The 20,809-nt window shown below is 40.0% G+C and overlaps 1 protein-coding gene across 1 annotated transcript in view; it reads left to right on the top strand.

Moving 5' to 3' along the window:
• Positions 1–20,809, top strand: part of WDR72 (WD repeat domain 72) — a 196,178-nt gene that overhangs the window by 102,824 nt on the left and 72,545 nt on the right. The window contains exons 17-18 of the mRNA XM_030579063.1: positions 2,324–2,406; positions 15,031–15,217. Coding sequence (XP_030434923.1) covers positions 2,324–2,406; positions 15,031–15,217 — 270 coding nt within the window. The remainder of the gene's footprint in view (positions 1–2,323; positions 2,407–15,030; positions 15,218–20,809) is intronic.

Raw genomic sequence — 20,809 nt, 5'->3', positions numbered from 1 at the left:
ATATTGGGATAAGCAGCTGATGAATGGCTTTGGCCTGTTAAATTTCAAATGAGGAAGAACTGGATTAAACAAGAGAGTCCTGCCAATTCATGACCATGCATTTGCTCTGAAAATCATCTGAGAAGTCAGATGCACAATTTAGACCAGCCTGAGATTATCTGTGTAGCACATACCTTACAAAGGATGGAAGGGTTTATTATATAATTATTCTTTTATACTTATATTGTTCTTGGATATTTCAGCACTGTAAGGAGCAAATTTAGTAAAATATTAATATCCAAACGTCTCCTCCACCTTTGCTGAAATCTTTATCCATTATTTTATCCGTACCTTTAGCCTTGATTAATGCAACACCCCTTCTTCCCTTCCCTCCCTCCATGTATTGCCTTCTCTCATGTGGGAAGAAACATTACCATAACCTCCAACAAACTCATTTCAGCAGCCACTTTAAAACAGCCCCCTTTCTCCATAGTAGAACCTGCCAGCTGGAATGGCCTTATTGTTGTGTGTCTACTCCTCATGGACTCATCATCTCATTTAAAATATAATCAGAAAATTATTTCTATTCTCCTTTGCATATTTTCTTTTATTTTAACTTTATTTGTATTAATTTTTTAGACTTACTATACATTAAGCACTTGTCTACATGCTTCCAGGCCAAACATTAAAACTGGTTTCCATAAAATGCAATACCCATGATTAGAGTAAATCAGTAATTCACCTCTGCTGCTACCAGAGGTCAGACAATCTGACATCAGCTTGAATATAGAAGAAAACTGGCCTTTTAGTTTCTATAGCAGTATTACATCTTCAATTATACCAAAGAAGACAATGTGATATAAGCATAAAATGTATAAAACTTTGAACCATAGCATGCTTTTTAAACTTTTTCCATAACAACACTGAAGATTATAGTCAGCTTGTAACAATATTGAGCCAGATCCTCAACTAGTGTAAGTTGTCTTAGCTCCAATTGAAGTCAATGGAATGATGCCAGTTTGCATCTGCTAAGGATCTGTCTCATTATCCGGATTAAATAAACTGTTGCTTTCTATTTCATATATGTTTAGCATGTAAGTGATTTGAGTGCAGATATTCCAAAAATATCAGCAATAATTAGACTACCCCACTTTGTATGTATACTCCATTGCAGAGCCTTTAGTCACAGCTTTCATTGACTTAAATGACATTCATTGCATGCAGGAGGCCAGAGCCTCTCGATAGTTAAAAGAATAGAAGTACTTGTGGCACCTTAGAGACTAACAAATTTATGTGAGCATAAGCTTTTGTGGGCTACAGCCCACTTCTTCGGATGCATGGAGTGGAACATATATTGAAGACAGAGATATACACATACAGAAATCATGAAAAGGTGGGAGTTGCCTTACCAATTAATTGGCATCTTAGAGTTGGTAAGGCAACTCCCACCTTTTCATGCTCTCTGTATGTGTATATATATCTCCTCAATATATGTTCCATTCCATGCATCCGAAGAGGTGGGCTGTAGCCCACGAAAGCTTATGCTCAAATAAATTTGTTAGTCTCTAAGGTGCCACAAGTACTCGTGTTCTTTTTGCAGATACAGACTAACACGGCTGCTACTCTGAAATCTCCATAGTTACAATATAAAAGCAAATTTGAGAGTCTAAGCCTGCTTTTCCTTCATCTGAAAATACTCAAAGGAAATTTCCATTTCACTTACTAAATATGTGATAGCATGGGTCAGGTCTTTGCTGGAATTTGAGTTAAGTGTAACAAACTTCTTTTTGAAATATGAGACTTTATTGAAAATAGCTAAGCATATTTTGAATATTCTCCTAAAACTTTTTTGCCTTGTATTAGCTTAAGCATGACTTGTCCTAGAAACGTTGAGAAAGACTTATTTGAATGATCTTGGTGAAAGCTAGTGCACAATATCAGTTCTGAAATGAGGAAAGATTTATTTGGGCACTGGCAAACTGACTGAAAAAGAATAAAATGTTTGCAGAAACCTCTGCAAAAAGAAGACACCAAGTTTCACAGAGCTCTAGTAGACACCATGGACTAACCCTTTATAAATAAAATGTATCCATTAGATTTAGGGTTAGGGGACATGTAATTATATATAGTACATGATATATATATCTTGCACTGCTATGTCTGTGCATAAAATGAAAACAAATTATGACAAATGATTCTGTTTCAGATATGTTGCTGAACATTACAAAATTTAAAAATGTATACTGCAAGACCGGTTGAAATTTCATTTGTTATTTGAAATTTCAATTTGTTATTTATGTGTATTTTACTGTGGGCTCATAAAGAACATTTTATATATTTTCAGATAAAAGTGGATTCCATTTCCCTGATCCTGGGAATGTTTCACTGGTGAAACTCATTTCATGCTGGAGAGACCAATCCATAAAGGTAGGAAATAGTGCACACTGACTGTAATAATGTCATTTTTAAAGTGATGTTCACTGCTATTTAGTGTGAATGTTGATATCATGATGTAATATGATAAATGTGGACTTTGGGGATCACGTACATTTTGCCATTTAGATGTTCTGTGGAGAGAGAATTTTCTTGTTAAACTGGAGTGTATATTTATTATGAAATTATTTTGGTTTTTAGTGTGTGTGGTTGGAGATGGCATAGTAGACATTATAGTGCCTAATCTAGGTGATATTGAGTAACAGGAATCATTTTCAAATGCACAGGGCTTGTATGTCTGATCTGGTGAATGTTGCTCATTTGACGAAAAAGTTGTGAGTTCCAGCCAATAATCTTTACTTTTTAAGTTATCTTAAAAAAAAAAAAAAAAGCCTGTTTTATGTTCCTAGGGAAGCTCAATTTCATATGTGCTGTAGAAGAAGTTGGTATGGCCTCCTTAAAAGAATGTGTGGTCAGGGCTACATACCAGTATGATCCCCCCAAGAGCAGGCCCAAAAGGGAGCAAGTTCCAGCTTCTCAAGGCAATTTAACTTGCACCTTTGCCTGTGCTGATCTTGGTGCCATGGTAGGCAGGTTAATGCTCTGTTTGAGACTCTAGGTATCTGTGGGATGTCCTGGTGCTTACTGTAGCATAAGACTTATTTGTCATGTCTGTCAGAGAATAGGTGGCCCCTCTGAAGAGGTCAAGGGCTCAGCCTACCTCTGGAAGGTTTCACAAGGGGAAATAAGGCAACTTAGGAAGGGATCACCTGGGACTAATTAACTAAGTAGCTGGGAGGCAGATAATTAGATAGGGAATAATATCTTGGGCATAATAAAAGGAACCTACTCCCAGTGGCTAGAGAGCAGAGGTTCCTGGGAAGAGGAACTGTCTCTAGAATGTAGAAAAAGGAAGTTCCTAAAGGGAGGCCTTCTTGGGGGGACCTGGTAAAGGGGCTCACCAGGAAAGGAAACCAAAGTAGAATACTCCTAGGTGGCAGAGACTCCAAAGTGGAGGATCTATGAATGCCAAGCCTCAGTGAAGCCTGGTTCGTGTGGAAGGAGTTCACCAGGTAGCAACAGAAGCTCAGATCAGGGGAATTACGCCTCTGCTCCATTATAACACTGTCCTCAGGAGCCCAAAAACCTACCGTGATATAGGTGAAACTGCATTATATCGAACTTGCTTTGATCCACCGGAGTGTGCAGCCCCCCCCCCCCCTCGAGCACTGCTTTACCGCGTGCTGTCTGAATTCATGTTATATCAGGTTGCGTTATATTGGGGTAGAGATGTATGTGCTTTTCCAAGAAAGGGTTGTTGTGGTTTGACCTCTGTAGGGACCTTAATCTAAGAGGAGAGATCCTTCCTCAGCTGAAGACAAGAGGCCCTGGCTCTGGAAGATGGTCCCAGACCAAGAGGGCCTGTTTGATAAGGGGCCTGGATAGAAGTGGGGTTCATGGACTAAAGTTAACTCAGCTCTTTCCTCTCCAGCTAGAGATGCTGGGATGGCAGCCTAGTTGTACAACATTCCACCTTTGGATTAAATGAACAGAACCCCTGAAGGGGCACCATAGAGAGTGCACTTACAAAGTTTGCTGATGATGCCAAGCTAGGAGGGGTTGCAAGCCCTTTGGAGGACAGGATTAGAATTCAAAATGATCTTGACAAACTGGAGAAATGTTCTGAATTAAATAGGATTAAATTCAATGAGGACAAATGCAAAGCACTATGCATAAATAAAAAACTGGAAATGACTGCATGGGAAGGGGTACTGCAGAAAAGAGCCCAGGGGTTATAGTGTATCACAAACTAAATATGAGTCGTCAATGGAATATTGTTGAAGAAAGTCAAACATCATTCTGGGGTGTGTTAGAGGAGTGTTGTAAGCAAGACAAAAGACGTAATTCTTCTACTCTACTCAGCACTAGTAAGGCCTCCGCTGGAGTACTATGTCAAGCTCTGGGCACCACACTTTGGGAAAGATGTGAACAAATTGGCAAAAGTCCAGAGGAGAGCAACAAAAATGATTAAAGTTCTAGAAAACATGACCTACGCTGAAAGATTGAAAAAAATTATGTGTGTTTAGTCTGGAAATGAGGAAACTAAAGGGGGATATAACTGTCTTCATGTACACAAAGTGTAGTTATAAAGAGGAGATTGACAATTGTTCTTCTTAACCACTGAAGATAGGACAAGAAGTAATGAGTTTAATTGCAGCAAGGGAGATTTAGGTTAGACATTAGGAGAAACTTCCTAACTGTAAGGGTAGTTAAGAACAAATTACCTAGGGAGGTTGTGGAGTCTCCCTCACTGGAGGTTTTTAAGAGCAGGTTAGACAAACACCTGTCAGGAATGATCTAGATAATATTTAGTCCTGCTTCAGTCCAGGGTACCGAACTAGAAGAGCACTGGAGGTCCCTTCCAGTCCTATGATTATTAATAATTATCAATATGTGTTATTAATTTCATTACCCGTAACTGGAAAAGGAAATCTTGTCTCTTGTAGAAAGAAAAAAATGAAATAGGAAAAAGCAAACAATTCTTATATTAAAAATAGTAGTTGGCAGTGTTCTCAGATTGGCTCAACACATAGCAAGGCATATATTATGGTCAGTTCATTCCACTCTTTGGGGGGCTGCAGCCACTCAGCTATGCTTCAGGCAAAATTGCTTGTCACACAAACCATCTTGCATGTATATCACTCCAAAATATTAGTTTAAGTTAGCATCCATCTTCCTTTGACAATATGAGCTTTTAACCACCTACGATCCAGAGTCATTTACATCTGCATCTCTCCTCCACACCATTAAGTTCAATTCAGGGGCCTAAAGAATCTTCTTATGAGGCTATAGAAATACACTCTTCATCACATGGAGTTTTTAGATCAGGGGCGGTATCTTTCTAGATGATTTACTCCATCTAGTTCGACCACAAGTAATTGAGCTGGATGCAGGAACCAATAGGAGAAATTCCCTGGTCTGTTTTATGCAGGGGTTTGTCATAAACAGATAGCTAAGGGTTAATATTCTTTTACCTGTAAAGAGGTAACACCAGTAACCTGAAACACCTGACCAGAGGACCAATCAGGAAACAAGACTTTTTCAAATCTGGGTGGAGGGAAGTTTGTGTGTGAGTTCTTTGTTCTTTGTCTTGTGTCTGACCCTCTCGGCTCTGAGAGTGATTTTTCTATCTCCTGCCTTTCTAATCTTCTGTTTCCAAGTTGTAAGTACAAAGATAGTAAGACAATAAGGTTTATATTGTTTTCTTTTGTATTTACATGTGTGTAGTTGCTGGAATGTTTAAATTGTATTCTTTTTTGGATAAAGCTGTTTATTCATTTTTTTTCTTTTAAGCAAATGACCCTGTATTTGTCACCTGAATACAGAGAGACCATTTTTATGTCCTTTTCTTTCTTTTTTTTATAAAGCCTTCTTTTTAAGACTTGTTGGAGTTTTTTCTTTAGTGGGGACTCCAGGGAATTGAGTCTGCAACTCACCAGGGAATTGGTGGGAGGAAGAAGTCAAGGGGGGTAAAACTCTTTGTGTTAGATTTACTAACCTGACTTTGCATACCCTCTGGGTGAGGGGGGAAGTACTTCTGTTTCCAGACATTTTTCCCAGATCTGGACCTTAGCGTCCAAAATATGGGTGTTAGCATGAAAACCTCCAAGCTTAGTTACCAGCTTGGACCTGGTAAAGCTGCCACCAGCCAGGAATCTATACAGTGCCTGGCGCACTGTGGTCTCCCCAAAACCTTCCCTGGGGGACCCCCAGACTCAGATTCCTTGAGTCTCACAACAAAGGGGAATAAACCATTTCCCTTCCCCCCTCCGGGTGTTCCCTCCCTGGGTTCCTGGAGAGATATACAGAAGCAAGCTCCGTGAATCTAAACAGAGGGACTCCACCCTCCCTGTTTCCAGTCCTGGAAACAGAAGTACTTCCCCCCTCACCCAGAGGGTGTGCAAAGTCAGGTTAGTAAATCTAACACAAAGAGATTTTCCCCGCTTGACTTCTTCCTCCCACCAATTCCCTGGTGAGTTGCAGACTCAATTCCCTGGAGTCCCCACTAAAGAAAAAACTCCAACAAGTCTTAAAAAGAAGGCTTTATAAAAAAAAGAAAGAAAAGGACATAAAAATGGTCTCTCTGTATTCAGGTGACAAATACAGGGTCATTTGCTTAAAAGAAAAAAAATGAATAAACAGCCTTATCCAAAAAAGAATACAATTTAAACATTCCAGCAACTACACACATGTAAATACAAAAGAAAACAATATAAACCTTATTGTCTTACTATCTTTGTACTTACAACTTGGAAACAGAAGATTAGAAAGGCAGGAGATAGAAAAATCACTCTCAGAGCCGAGAGGGTCAGACACAAGACAAAGAACTCACACAGACACTTCCCTCCACCCAGATTTGAAAAAGTCTTGTTTCCTGACTGGTCCTCTGGTCAGGTGTTTCAGGTTACTGGTGTTACCCCTTTACAGGTAAAAGAACATTAACCCTTAGCTATCTGTTTATGACAGGGTTAAAATTAGTTGATCATAATGGTCCCTTCTGGCCTTAAAGTCTATGGAATCTATGAAATATACACCAGTGACATTGGATTTATTAAATCCCACTAGGGGAAACTGAGGAAGAGATGTAATTGCACTGCTGCACTGAGCCTCCAGGTGTGAGGCCCCCCCATCACAATGTCATACTGACAATAGATACACAGTGGATCCTGCATTGTGATCTGGGTCATTTGATGTTCAGGGGCATAAGCTTGACGATTGCGACATTGCATCCACAAAAGAGTGGCTCTGAAGGAGTCCAGTATCTGTTATAAACTTATTCCTTGTCTGTTTTACTCTGTTGCTGAATTTCTTGTAGTAGTATGTAGCCATATACTACATTTCAAATGGCATGTGTATCAGTGAGGAGAATACCACTTTACAGCTGAGAAGCGTTCATGGTACAGTAGAAATAATACTCTGTACCACACTATTAGCCATAATAGATAGTAGTGGTGTCTGCAAACATTCACGTCCAAGTCGAGTTCATCACTTCCTCTTGTACACTCCTGATGTACCTAAGTTATTAAGGATTATTAATTCTCTTTCTCTGTCCTATCATCTTCCACATTATTAGTTCAACTTTCCCCCACAAACATTTTTCCCCAAAGCCAAGGTTTTTCTCTCTTCGGAATCCTTTTAATGAAAAGTCAAATATAGGAGGTCAGTGTCAGTAGCTGCAGTTGTCAGGTGAGAGCCACATAATAGCACTCTAACCTGCTCAGCTTCTGAAACGTTTTGATCTCTTGCATTTGTGGATTGGAAGACAGATATCCAGGAAACTTGTGGTTGCGTTTGGTCTCTCCATTTGTACTTTCCCACTAATAGAGTGGAAGCTGTATTAAAACCATAATTGATCATAGGAACATGGACACATACGAGTGGATTTAGCATCCTAACATCCAAACAAGATCTCCTGGTAGTCTGCCTACTTCAGCAAGACAATCAGACTTCTGTGTCATTATTGAGGCAGAAGTCCCGGTTAAGCCATTTGCAGCAGGTTCCCTTAGTTCTCAGATATGCCAAGAGGCCTTTGTGGCAGCTGCAGCTGTGTTTGTACGCAAGTACTGTGTCAGTCAGCACAAAACATTTTGGCGGGTATGCAGAAGTCAGAGGCACCCACTAAATGTGACTGAGCATTGACAAAGACACCTCGTAAGAGGTGCTGCAACTGTGAGCAAAAAACTTCAGATCTGAAGACTGGTTTGGGACAAATCTGTCAGAGTGACCAGCTGCCTGCACAGCCCATGCCTCAGATCTCCCTTTATTAATGTGTTGGCCATGGGCCTATGCTTCCTGAAGTAAAGGGGTTAACGGAGCCAGCCTACCAGCAATAAAGCATGAATGGGAGTTGGTTTAATAGCTGATGACATGAGGCCCCTATTGTACATGTCACAAATGATTTTAGATGTTACAGTATTCACAGCAGTTTGGCTACACACAGAGAGAAATTTGAAGAGCAAGGCTTACTTAATGCTGTGGTCACGTGGTGACAAAATTCAAGCAGAGTTGATGTTTTCAGAGTCCATTGTACATGGCAAGAATTACAGCTTTACCTTTGTATTTTTAAAATGTTTATTTAATTTGAGAAAGGTTTTCTTTTTACACTAATATTGCATAGGTACATGCTTATCTATCTCACATCATTTTAAAGGAAAACGTATTTGATCTTTTTATACCACTCCGCTCATTGCTCTTTCAAATAAAATGTAACACCCTCTTGCCACATTGTCCTAACATATATATTCCTTCACTCTTCTCATGTACTGGACTATCTGCTCTATAGCATTTAATATAGGAAATAAAGGCTACTCTTGTCTGCTAATACTTCATACTAAAAGTAATTTATTTCCTTCTTTATCTGCGCAATGAGTATTGGGTTGTATTTTTATTTAATACATTAATTTATATAGCAGTTGTTATGCAGGATCTAGTTACAAATGCAAACAATAAAACCCAGCGTTCCAAAGGACAGTTCCCTCCCCCAGGTCAGTCAGTCCATAGTGCAATCAAACTATGTTTTCCCTGTTGCTGACTGTTAGCAGGAAGAAAGATATATTCATGGATTTCCCTTGAGAATCCTTCTTATTAAAAAAAAAAAATTGTCTTCCTATTCTCCCTGGCTCCTTAGCTTTGAAATGTTAAATGCTCAAATCTCTCCTCCCCATTCCTTCATTTGGAATTTCAAATACACTCCTTGAGTCATTTCATGTAGAAAAATGCAGTTCTCCCCACTACCTAGTTCTCCCTGTCCTGTTCCCAGGTCTTTCAAAATCTTTTTGTGTGACATTAGTCCTTATGAAAGATGCTGGACTGACATCCCTGGAGGCTTTATCTATCCTTTATCTAGCCACAGAACAGTTACAGCATCGGCAAGCTTCCCCACACTGCTCCTCAGTTTCTGACATGGAGGGACCTTATAGTTATTGGAAAGAGGATACCTCAGTCTTTGTATCCCCCTTCCCATCCAATTCTTGGTCTCTCTGCCAAGACTGCCATTTAGTGTAACTGTGGTAGTGCCTAATACATGATATTATTGTTAGTCAGCGGTCCCATTCATGTTGCGTGAAGTGCACGTACATAAAGTTTTGCAGTATTGGAGCCAAAATAAGTACATGTAGGCACTGGTCATGTTGCATGTAGCACATAGGCAGACTCCTGTGCTTGCGTGGAGTCCCACTGAAGTGAGCAGAGCTCTCTGTGGGTTCAGCAGGCCACTTGCACGCTATACATTGCAGGAGCAGGGCCTTAATATATTTACCTGTCTACCAGGAAATGGACAGAACTCCAGTAAACTCCCTAGCAATAAACTGACTACCTGGGCATAAACACTGGGCAATCCATTCCCTTTGCAATTTTAGAGTTTATTTGTAGTTATTATTTTGTTAATCGTACCAATCCAAGTATCTCTTTATTTTCCTTCCTGTATTCCCAGTCATTCTGGTCTAGCTGGATTAAGAATGCACTTTGTAAATTGTTGATTTGCTGCTATTTGGTGTGTCTGACATAACCAGATTTCCTATGTTTTTTAATATTTAAGCGGGTGTTAGTTATACTTGAGCAGTCTTAACTGTTATGCAATGTAATGTCTGTGCTTTGGAATAAACAGGGCATCTTGTCTGGATAATAGTAATAGGAATGAAATAAATGTATATTCACACTATCCTATGACATTTTATATGTAATCTTTCTATGTGTGTATTATATTTTTTTTAAAAGAACTTTTTTTTGTGTTTCTAGAGCCTTTGTTATTAAAATTTAGGACCTGATTTTGAAGGCCCTACAGCCCCAATGGCTAACTTTGTGCATGTTTTGGAGCACTTAGGAATTTAAGTACTGTAAAGCTATAAAATGTGCCTACAGTTATTTGAGCCTGTAAAATTGTGCCTGCATTTATTAGCCAGAGGGTTCCCTTTGCACATAGTCCACATGCAGTCTGTTCTGGAAGATGGAGGCGTTCTAGGTAAAATCTCCCAAGCATGTTAAGAAGAACATGGGTTAGCACAGTGCAGCTTCTTGTGGCTAGTGGTTCCCCTCCACCCTCCTATGCCTCCATCTCCTCTCCTGTTTTAGTGGGATGGTGGTTGCCAGTGTCTCTGACTATAAAAAACACCAAACCAGACAGTGTAGATACTGCAGGCCTGCTGGGATTTATAGAGAGGTGCCAACCTTCCCAGATTGGCCAGGGGTTTCCTGGAATCAGAATCAATCTCCCAGTGGCTTCTGAAATCAATCCGGGAGATTTTAATATGCCACTATAAGTCCGGTTGACAGCGCAGTGGGGCTAATCCAGGCTCCCTACCTGCCCTGGCTTCACACGGCTCACAGAAGCGACTGGCACATCTCTGTGACTCCTAGGTGCAGGGGCAGCCAGAAGCTCTCTGTGTGCTGCCTCCACCCTGAGCACCAACTCCGCAGCTCCCATTGGCCAGGAACTGCAGCCAACGGGAGATGTGGGGGTGATGCCTGCAGGCAGGGGCAGCATGCAGAGCCGCCTGGCCACCCATAAGCCTAGCTGGACATGCCAGTTGCTTCCGGGAGCTGCCTGAGGTAAGCACCGCCTGGCTGGAACCTGTCCCCCTCACCCTCCCCCACACCCCAACCTCCTGCCCCAGCCCCTCACCCTCCTTGCACCTAAACTCCCTCCCAGAGCCTGCACCTCAGACCCGCTCCTGCATCCCAACCCTCTGTCCCAGCCCTGAGCCCCCTCCCTCACCCAAGCTCCCTCCCAAGCCCGTACCCCCTCCTGGATGCCAACCCCCTGACCCAGGCTCAGCCTGGAGCCCTCTCCCACACTCTGAACCCCTCGGCCCCAGCCCAGAGCCCCCACCCCCTCCCACATGCCAGCGCTCTGCCTCATCCTGTGAAAGTGAGTGAGGGTGGGGGAGAGTGAGCGACGGAGGGAGTGGGGATGGAGTGTGCGGAAGTGGGGCCTTGGAGAAGGTCCAGGGTAGAGGTGTTTGGGTTTGTGCGATTAGACGGTTAGCAACCCTCCTACATAGCCGCTTCGTTCCCCTCCACAGTCTTTTGGTGGCATAGAATGAGTACAGCAGATACATGGTTTCTAGAAGACCAGCAGTTTACTTCTGTGGAGTTTGTGGCCTGACGAATTTGGAAACAGTTTCTTATGCTCTCTTTCTCTGGTCCAGTCCTAACAAAGAGAACAGTAGCCATTAGAAGTAATTGCTCAACTGTGGAAAGAGCTGTCAGTATAATTTCATATAGATGTGGTAAGCAGAATAAACCGTTGTATAGTGTTGCTGTTGTAGGTCCTGATTATCAGACAGTTGCTTTCTATGCGTTGGTATCCATATTTATTGCCAAAGTGTATCACTTATGCTCTGTGAGACCTCCTTGTAGCACATTTATTTCTAATGACCATGTCACCTTGAAGATATCACCATAGGTTCCCGCCTACTATCTGATGTTAAAAGCAGCTAATATTTGCAATAATGCCTACAAAAGTACAGGTATTGTCCCATTGCTAGTTCGGGCAAACACATTAGTAGTAACAGAATATAGAAATTCATCCATCATAACAAAAATGGAGTCTAGATGGATAAGTGGTAGAAATTAGCACATAGGTAATAAAGAGATACTAGCGGAAAACTGTGAAGAGGGTCTATTGTTAGAAACAGGTGAAGCTCTTGAAGGGAAATTTCAAATTCACTGACAAAGTTAGAAGAGATATTCACGTTATTGGGAGATGTCCAGGGAGCAGACATAGCTGAAGATGTGAAACCACATGGAGTGATGTGGAAATGTGTATTCAACAAAGTGATAGACAAGCTGCATGCAGAGATTTACAAATGCCTTCAAAATATCATGTTGTGCCATTTTGCTACACTTTTTATTCCATGCTAAGATGTTAGAGGAAATTACACATTACAAAATACTGCTTGGTCAGTGTACACAGTAGTGATTCAGGCAATGAAAATCTGATCCAGACTTGTGACAGATTTTTAGCAGATCAGAAAACCATGAAAAGCAGATAATTTTTAGGCTGTATGCACTGTGTCTTATCAACATAAGGAACATGTTTTTCTGCAAACTATCCACAACTCTTTTGAGAACCTCTGTCAAATTTTATTTTCTGCCAGAAGTAGTCATAGAACAAGGACAGCATCTCTGTGTTTGCTTCTCTTTCTTGAAGAGTCTGGATTTATTGCAGGAGCCAGCTGCAGGGTCTGGGTCCGAAATACCCAAAGTTGAGGGTTGTTTAGATCTGTGGCTTTTGTTTTGGTTCCTGTCTAATCCAAACTAAATGTTCTTTTTTTTTGTTGTTGTTTCTCTACAACATAAGGAATGTTCTTGCAAAATAAAACACTTTTTAATAAATAATTGGAGTGTTTGTGTTTTGACAAAACACAAAAGAGCTGGATTCACTCCTTGTGAATTTACTCAGTTCACTCCTACACAGTGGGCTCCTGATACAGGTAATCTGTCCAGAGTAGGGATTTAGTGCAGTCAGAAAGGTGAGTGAGGCCAGCCTGGGAGTGAGTAGGGCTAGACTGTAGGGTGATGCGCTGACTCTGCATCTATTTCAATCAGTCTCCAATGGCCTAGCTCTTACTGAGCGCTATCCTAAATTCATAGCTGGCCTCCTCTAAAGAGTTGTGGGTATATGTGAATGTCTCTCAGCTGTACAGTCCTGAAGTCTTAACATCCTAGTTGCCCTTCATGCAATTTCCTGCCCTGAAGAATGAATGTCTTTATGTAATGCTTAATTCCTGTAACTTGGAAAAAAAAGACATTCCATTCTGTAGATGATATGGAATTTTAAAGTTCCGGTACTGTGGGCAGAGAGAGAGCACAAATCTTATCCCTGTGAGTAAAGAGACTGCAACGGTTTAAAAAATATTTTCATTGTATCATTCATCATGAATGATCCCAAAGATCCCAGATCCTGTCCCCCTTTGTGCTGCTTCCATAAAGCAAAGAAGACTAACAGCTGACTGGGGATTCCCTCTAGATACAGGAATTCCCAAATGATTATAGCTGGCATAGCCAGCTCTACATTTTATGTTCTTGGCCCCATGAGTAATATAGTAGGCTTGTTGGGTGAATGGAAAGAGTGCCTTGAGCTTTGGCAACCTGTGGCCAGAAGAATGGTTAGAGTAGCTCTAAGGTTGCTCCATACTGCATCAGAGGTGACCTGGCCCCTTGCTATCCCCAGATTTGGAGAACTGCAATGATGACGTAGTGCCTCCTTTGCTCCCTTCCTATCATGTCTTGCACTGAGCACAGCACAGCCAGACCCAAAGATGTGTCTTAACGTGTATACCATGCAACACTGAAATGCAGCCACCTCTAAAATGCAGGGCAGCAGTCAACCAATACAAAGCTTAGTGTACTACAGTTGAAGAAAGAGACATTTTAGAAAAGAACCTCTGAAAAAAGCCCTTTTCTCATGAAAAGAGCTATGAGATTTTTAATCTCCCAGTAGAGAAGATAGAGTTTGGGGCTTAAGGTGTCATCCAAAATCGTGTGGAAATTTAACACTTTAAAATATGTGAAAACATGTCAAGCCTTAAACACACAAAAGCAATTAACTGTTGTGTGTTGAATCTCAGCCAATTTATACCTTGATATTGAAACGTCTGTTTTCCATCCAGTGAGTCTCAGAGCATGGGGATATTTTTAAACCAGGCTGTGGTATCTAGGCACAAGGATGAGCGAGTACTACAAAAGCTTTAACAGAATTCCCATGCTGTAGATTTAATTCAAAATGTTCAGCCTTATTAATTCAAAATAGATTTTCTGTGTTTAATTCATATTGAAATGCAGCGACACCACCAAGCAAGGGCAGAAATAATCAACTGCCAGAACATACTGCTGAACTCACATTGCAGGCCAATCGTAATTCCAGCAGATATGTAACCTTTCCTTTAGGGTAACAGAAGTTCTGTGGAGAGCTTTCTTCTCCTTCCTTTTGAAAAAGAATATAGCGCCAGCCTGGCTGAGGTGCAGCTGCAGGCATATGATACCAGTGCTAATAGCAAAACATAAATGCAACTTTGTGCACTGAGGATTTAAACAACTGGAATTCTGAGAAGGCAGAGCCAAATCATGAAGTCCTTATGCAGTCATTACTCATTGCTGCCCACAGTATGTAAAAATTGGAGAATTTTCATACTAACCATACCGAGTTTGATCCCCAGCTGGTGTAAGTTTGGTGAGTTTTATTGAAGTCAATGAAGCTATGCTGATTTACACGAGCTAAAAAACTGACCCATAGTCTCTAGTATACTAATTTATTGGAGCTTTTAGTTTATAGTAAAGCTAGTGAAAATCAAAAACTCGTGCTGTATGATAGTCATCATTAACAATAGGTACCACTCAGCTACTATCCAGTTAACTGTTATTTCTTAATCTAAGTATGGGAAGGAAAGTGATGGTATCTCTTTTATCACTAGGTGGCAACTATTGACAAATGTTGATTTTCTAATGGCAACTATTATAGCTGTCTTAAATTGTGTTTCTAATATCTGCATTTGAAAAAAACCATATAAATAATTAAAAATACAAATATCTTCCACTAATAATCTGCATCCATGACAGATTATTGAAGTGATACAAGCAGCACTACTGGCAGAAGTACAAAGAAGTATGAAAACCTTGAAAAAGACATCAGTCAGCAATCAACCAATGACCATGATAGACAATGGAAATAGTGAGGTGCAGACACTGGCAAAAACTGAGCAGACAGAGCAGATGGTGAAATGCATTAAAAACATTCCCTTTCCAAGTAAGTACAAAATTTATTGGCATATTCTTTCATCACAACTTTTCCTAGTACTTAAAACATGTAAAGAATATGAGTTCATAATATATTATTTCTCTACAAGACAAGCCAAGTGCCCTGTTTCTGACCTACCAGCCTATCAATTTTCTCATACAATTGTCAGGTATTCAAAGGACATCCACATTCTATTATCATATTTAAGTAATGAAAATTAAAGAAGAAAAGGTGAGAATTGTTTTTGTTACAATGTTTTTAATAGTTAATTTGATTGAAAACAAATGAAGAAAGTGTGTTTGGAGATGAAATCAGTATACTACAAATTTGAAATGAAGAGATTTTAAAATTTATCTTTCAGTGAGAATAGACTTATATTATACTAAAAAATTAATTGCTTAAACTTTATAACTTTGTAATGTGGTATGGAATCTTTTCTCTTTTTGCACTAGAGCCTATATAATAAGCAATCAAATTAATTTTACAGTTGGATCATTTCATTTTACAACAAACTTAATCGTTGTAACTTTATAATAGTACTAATGTTTATGGTAGGAAAAGATTGAATCTGAATTTATGTTATGAAGTGATATCCATTTTTTTAGCCCATTAGCTGAGTCTTAAAATTAAGTGACCTAAATTTTAGATCTAATCTTATTAGTGAGCCTTCTCTGAAGAAGCTAATTTATAATCTCATTGAGTGTGTGTTTCTGTCATGAAAATTTGTTACCAATCTACTTGTTCCAGGACACTAAAAATGATCAGTGATGCATGTTTCAGGTCACAAAGAAAAATTATATCTTCCATAACTTGGGACTGTTGTATTTAATACAAAAATGCTAAAGCTTTGAATAATTATCACTTTTGAAGTTATATTTTGCTTACTGGAGATCTTTTTAATCCTTTTATCCTTAAGAGGTTGGGGACAGAATAACTTATGATAGTCCCAGCCCCAAAGTTCAGATCTGGATTTGGATCCAAACTTCCTTAGAATCTGGGGTTTTGAGTTGGTCCGTTACTGAGAAGCTGTCTGGGAATTTTAGATCTGCATTGAGACATCTGCATTCAAGAATGTTTAGAAGTTGGACTTTGGTTCAAGTCCTTGGCGATTTTAGCAGGTGAAAATACACTTTTATTATATAAATTGTGACAGAAAAGATCATTACAAAATATTGTTGCCTTTTTCACGAATTAAGGTGGAGTCATAATGATAATTCCTAGGGACTAAGGCCCAGATTTTTAAAGGTGTATTTATAGATGTTTCTGTGCTCAGTGTCTCAGTGCTTAAGTCTCATTTTCAAAAAGGATTTAGGCATTTGGATGTCTAATTCCCACTATCAATGACATTTAGGCTCCTAAGTGCCTAAATCACTTTTGAAAATGAGATTTTTGAAAATGAAGCACCTTAATACCTCTAAATATCTGGACCTAAGTCACACCAAGTCATAATTTAAGTGGACGAATTTTGTCAAGAACAAATCATGTCAAACCAACCTGATAGCTTTCTTTGGCAGAGTTACAAGCCTTGTAGATGGGGGGGTAGCAGTAGATGTGGTATATCTTGACTTTAGTAAGGCTTTTGATTCTGTCTCATAAACAAACTAGGGAAATATAAACCTAGATGGAGCTAAGGTGGGTGCATAGGTGAGTGCATAACTGGCTGGAAAATCGTTCCCAGTGAGTAGTTATCAGTGGTTCACAGTCATGCTGGAAGGGCATAATGAGTGGGGCCCCGAAGGGATCGGTTCTGGGTCTGGTTCTGTTCAATATCTTCATCAATGATTTAGATAATGGCATAGAGAGTATACTTCTAAAGTTTGCGGACAATACCAAGCTGGGAGGGGTTGCAAGTGCTTTGGAAGATAGGATTAAAATTCAAAATGATCTAGACAAATGGGAGAAATGGTCTGAAGTAAATAGGATGAAATTCAGTAAGGACAAATGCAAAGTACTTCACTTAGAAAGGAACAATAGTAATTCTCTACCTTACCAGGATATTATGATGGTAGATACATTAAAGATTGTGGGGCATTCAGACACCAGAGTGATGGAGGCGGGGGCTGATATAAATGGGTAAATGTGTCATGTTATTCTAAAAAATGCAAATATTGAAGAAGTGCAGTATGATGTTAAATTGGAGTATGGGCTTTATTCCTAAATATTTAACATTATTATTGACTGACTTCATTTTACTCTGTCTCCGTGGCAGAGAAGTCTATAATTTAATGGTTAGTGAATGCTTTAAATATGCAAAAATGCATATAAATCACACTATAAAGGTTAACTTGCAATAACTTCTGTGTTTGTAGTCTGAAATTCCTGATTTAAGAAAGTGTTAATGGTTCAAATTTTCAAATATATTTAAAAACTGTTTGCTATAACGTTGTTTGCATGTAGTTTGAATCTCTCCCCTTTCCCTCCCCTGCCCCCTCACCCTTAGATAGAAAAATTGGTTCTTGGTGAAATGAAGAGTTTGCTGGTAAATATATCATTATGAAATTAATAGTGGGGTTTGAATATTAAAGTTGTTTAAACTGCTGTTTAATAAAAATGAAACAGATACACAAACCTTGTAAATAATCATCTTTATTACATAAATAAGCTTTAAAGACTTTCATCTACACAATGAACTAATATAGCAATAAGTTTTCTTAAAACAGAGAATCATATTCAGACAGTAATAGTATATCAATGAAAAGCATCACATAAAAGCTTCTATTCAACAGAAAAGTTCAGTGGCCTTCTGCAGCAGAAGGTCTGAGAACAGACTTCCACTGCCTGCTGAGTTTTTCAGAAGAAAATCTGTCTGGTTGTGGAAACCATTTAAGTGGTACTTTATGCACTCCTCCCTGTGCATTCTGTGACAAGGTCTTTATCTGTAGCAAATGAATCCTCCCTACCCCCTGTGAGGTCTTGCTTCCTGATTAAGAAGGTGTGGATAGTGTGTGGGATGGAGGGGTGGCTGTGGAATTCTTTTTCAGAGAGCCTTCTGGTTGCCAGCCAGGTATCTGTTTACATTTGGCCAAATACCCCTCTGTGGCTTTTTGTTGTTTTTTAATACCCAGGGTCAAATTCTGCTCTTACTTAAGCACTGTTTGTGCCCATTAACTTCCCTGGGATTGCATGAGTTTTAAATCAGAACTTGGCCTTGGTCTGTTGTTTTGCTGAGGGTATCATCTTCATTCTGTTATTTACTTTTAGTGATATTAATGTAATGTGTATGGATCGGTAAAGTATTCTTGCAGAACCCTAAACTCTGATGGTATTTGAACATTGTTCTCTTAGTAATCAAGCCATCCTTTATCCCTAGATGCAGCGTCTGCACCAGACTCCACATTTGGATAACCCCCACACACATTTGCCCTTGAGGCTGATTGTTCCAAGTTTGGGTCTGGGTCTATGCTCATTCCATAAGCAATATACTTTTCCTGAATCCTTTTTTTGGGTTCCAGACCCAGCAAAAAGATGTACATTGACCAAAGTCTGGGCTGTTGTGAGTGTACTGGTGCGCAGCTATCACATGATGGAGCATTTGAAATAGACAAAGAAAGGGACAGCTATCAGTGCCATTCTCTTCTGCAACTTGTGCTGTTTTCCCATCGTTTGCATGCTGACCATTTGTACAAGCAATAATAAAGTCATTGAGGAGGGAGAAAAATTAAAGGATCACTTGCACTAAGGAGAGAGAGAATGAGAAGAGATTGAAGAGGAGAGAGTGGGACAGGACAGACACTGAAAGACCCAAAAAATAGCGGGGGAAAGAGGGAATTGTACATGAAACATGGCAGTGCAGGCATGTTTGCTTAAATCAGCAAATTGGTCATTGCCAAAATCTCAAGATAGGATTTTGAACCATTTTCTGATATGAAGGAAGTAGGGGCAATAGGATGGGGTAAGTAAGTAGGAGAGGAATGGAGGAAGTATTAACAGACTGCAGGATTTTGGATTGAAATGCGGTAGAAAAGAGAAACCAGTAAAAGCAGAGGTATGAAAGAGGCTATGTCCCCTCAAAACATAGGTTTTTGAGGATCATCAGTATACGATGCTTACTCTTTAGAACATATTTAAATCACACAGAAGAATAAAAAGAAAACAAATGGTTGGTAGAGACTAAAATGGGACTGACGAGTGTTTTTCAGTTCTGACAAAGTTTCTAAAGGAACAGCAAGCAACAAGTGAAGAGTTCATATTTTGTTCTTGTTTTCCTATTTGTGAAACTGACAAGAAGACAAATTTCCCTTTTTCCTTTTTTATATGTAAATATTTCTGCAAGGTCCAAGCTGTGTCCTATACATACAGCTTTAAAGATTTCATTGCCTTAGAGCAACTGGTAGTTCTCATTGCTTCTTTCTCAAAGTAGTTCAATTTTTCAAGAGAATTGAGATTGATTATCTTTGTGTTGGCATATGAAGATCTAGAGTATATCATCATCCCATCTCCCAGGTGTGTGCATTGACGCCAGCAGATGAGAATGTGAAGGCAACAGCAGCATGAATGGGTAGCACTGAGGCAGTGCTAAAGCCCATTCTTCATTAACCCTAGTATTTCCCCAGCCTTACTCAATGGGGCAGGTGCTGCTTTGTGTCAAAATGCTGTTTACAGAAAGCACAGAGCAAAAAGGCTAGTTCTAGTCAAAGCAAAGAGACTCCTCACGCTTATATAATGCTGAAATATGAATTGGTCCAACACTGCCAAGAGGCAGGTGTATGTTGTAAAATAAATAAATTAAATGATGATAATATGAATAATTCTTTGCATTTATAGAACTCCTTTCACGCAAGGATATCACAAAATTTACCAAATTAAATGATGCGTTAAGCCTTCCAACATCCCTGTGAACAGGAGAGTAACAGTGTGTAGTGCACAGGAGCCCCTAAGCACAGTGTTAAAACCGGCCCCTTGCCATTCCCTGACCCTATCCACTCTTGAAATGTTCATCCAAACTAGCCCAGTGCAACTCCTGAGCCAGCTGTTATCACCTCTGGCATTCCAGCTGGACTGGCTTCTGGGTCCCTCTTCTCCTCTTCCTCCATTCTTTGTCTTGCATCTGGGCTCCCACTCATCCCCAGCAAACAGTTCCTCTTCTCCCAGTCCCATGTCCTTGTAATCTCACCTTCCTCCCTCCTGCTTCCAGTCTTCCTTTGTTGCCTCTTATTCCTAGCTTTCTCCAGAGGCCATCTCCATTCCCAGTCCAAAAATATGTTCCTGTTTTCCATGCTTTTCTCTATTCCAGATTTTGTTGCTTGTTCTCATGCTGGGGAAGGGCCCTAATGGCCTGAATATTTATGCTGCTTTGCTCTTCAGCACTATTTGGTTCAGCCACCTCAAAGCTTTTTGGGTCTCTCAGGGAGCAGATGTCACTTCCACTGGCTACTCAGCAGCTAAATGTGATAGTGAGTAGCTGCGGAGGCTCTGAGCCATGGAAACTTTTGAAGAGGAAGGAGGTACAATGCTAAATGTCTGTAGCAATGGACTTATGGACCAGACCTTAGGGTCTTGGGGCACAGTCCCTGTATTCCTGTAATTGCTGGGCCTGTGATTCTCCCTGGCCCTGGTGGGAGCAGGGAAGGCATGCTCTCTCCTTGTGCCCTTCTCCCCTCC

The sequence above is a fragment of the Gopherus evgoodei genome, chromosome 10 (genome assembly GCF_007399415.2).
Source record: "Gopherus evgoodei ecotype Sinaloan lineage chromosome 10, rGopEvg1_v1.p, whole genome shotgun sequence".
Taxonomy (NCBI): domain Eukaryota; kingdom Metazoa; phylum Chordata; order Testudines; family Testudinidae; genus Gopherus; species Gopherus evgoodei.
The sequence above is the reverse complement of the archived record's forward strand: the minus strand, read 5'-3'. Positions and strand labels throughout refer to the sequence as shown.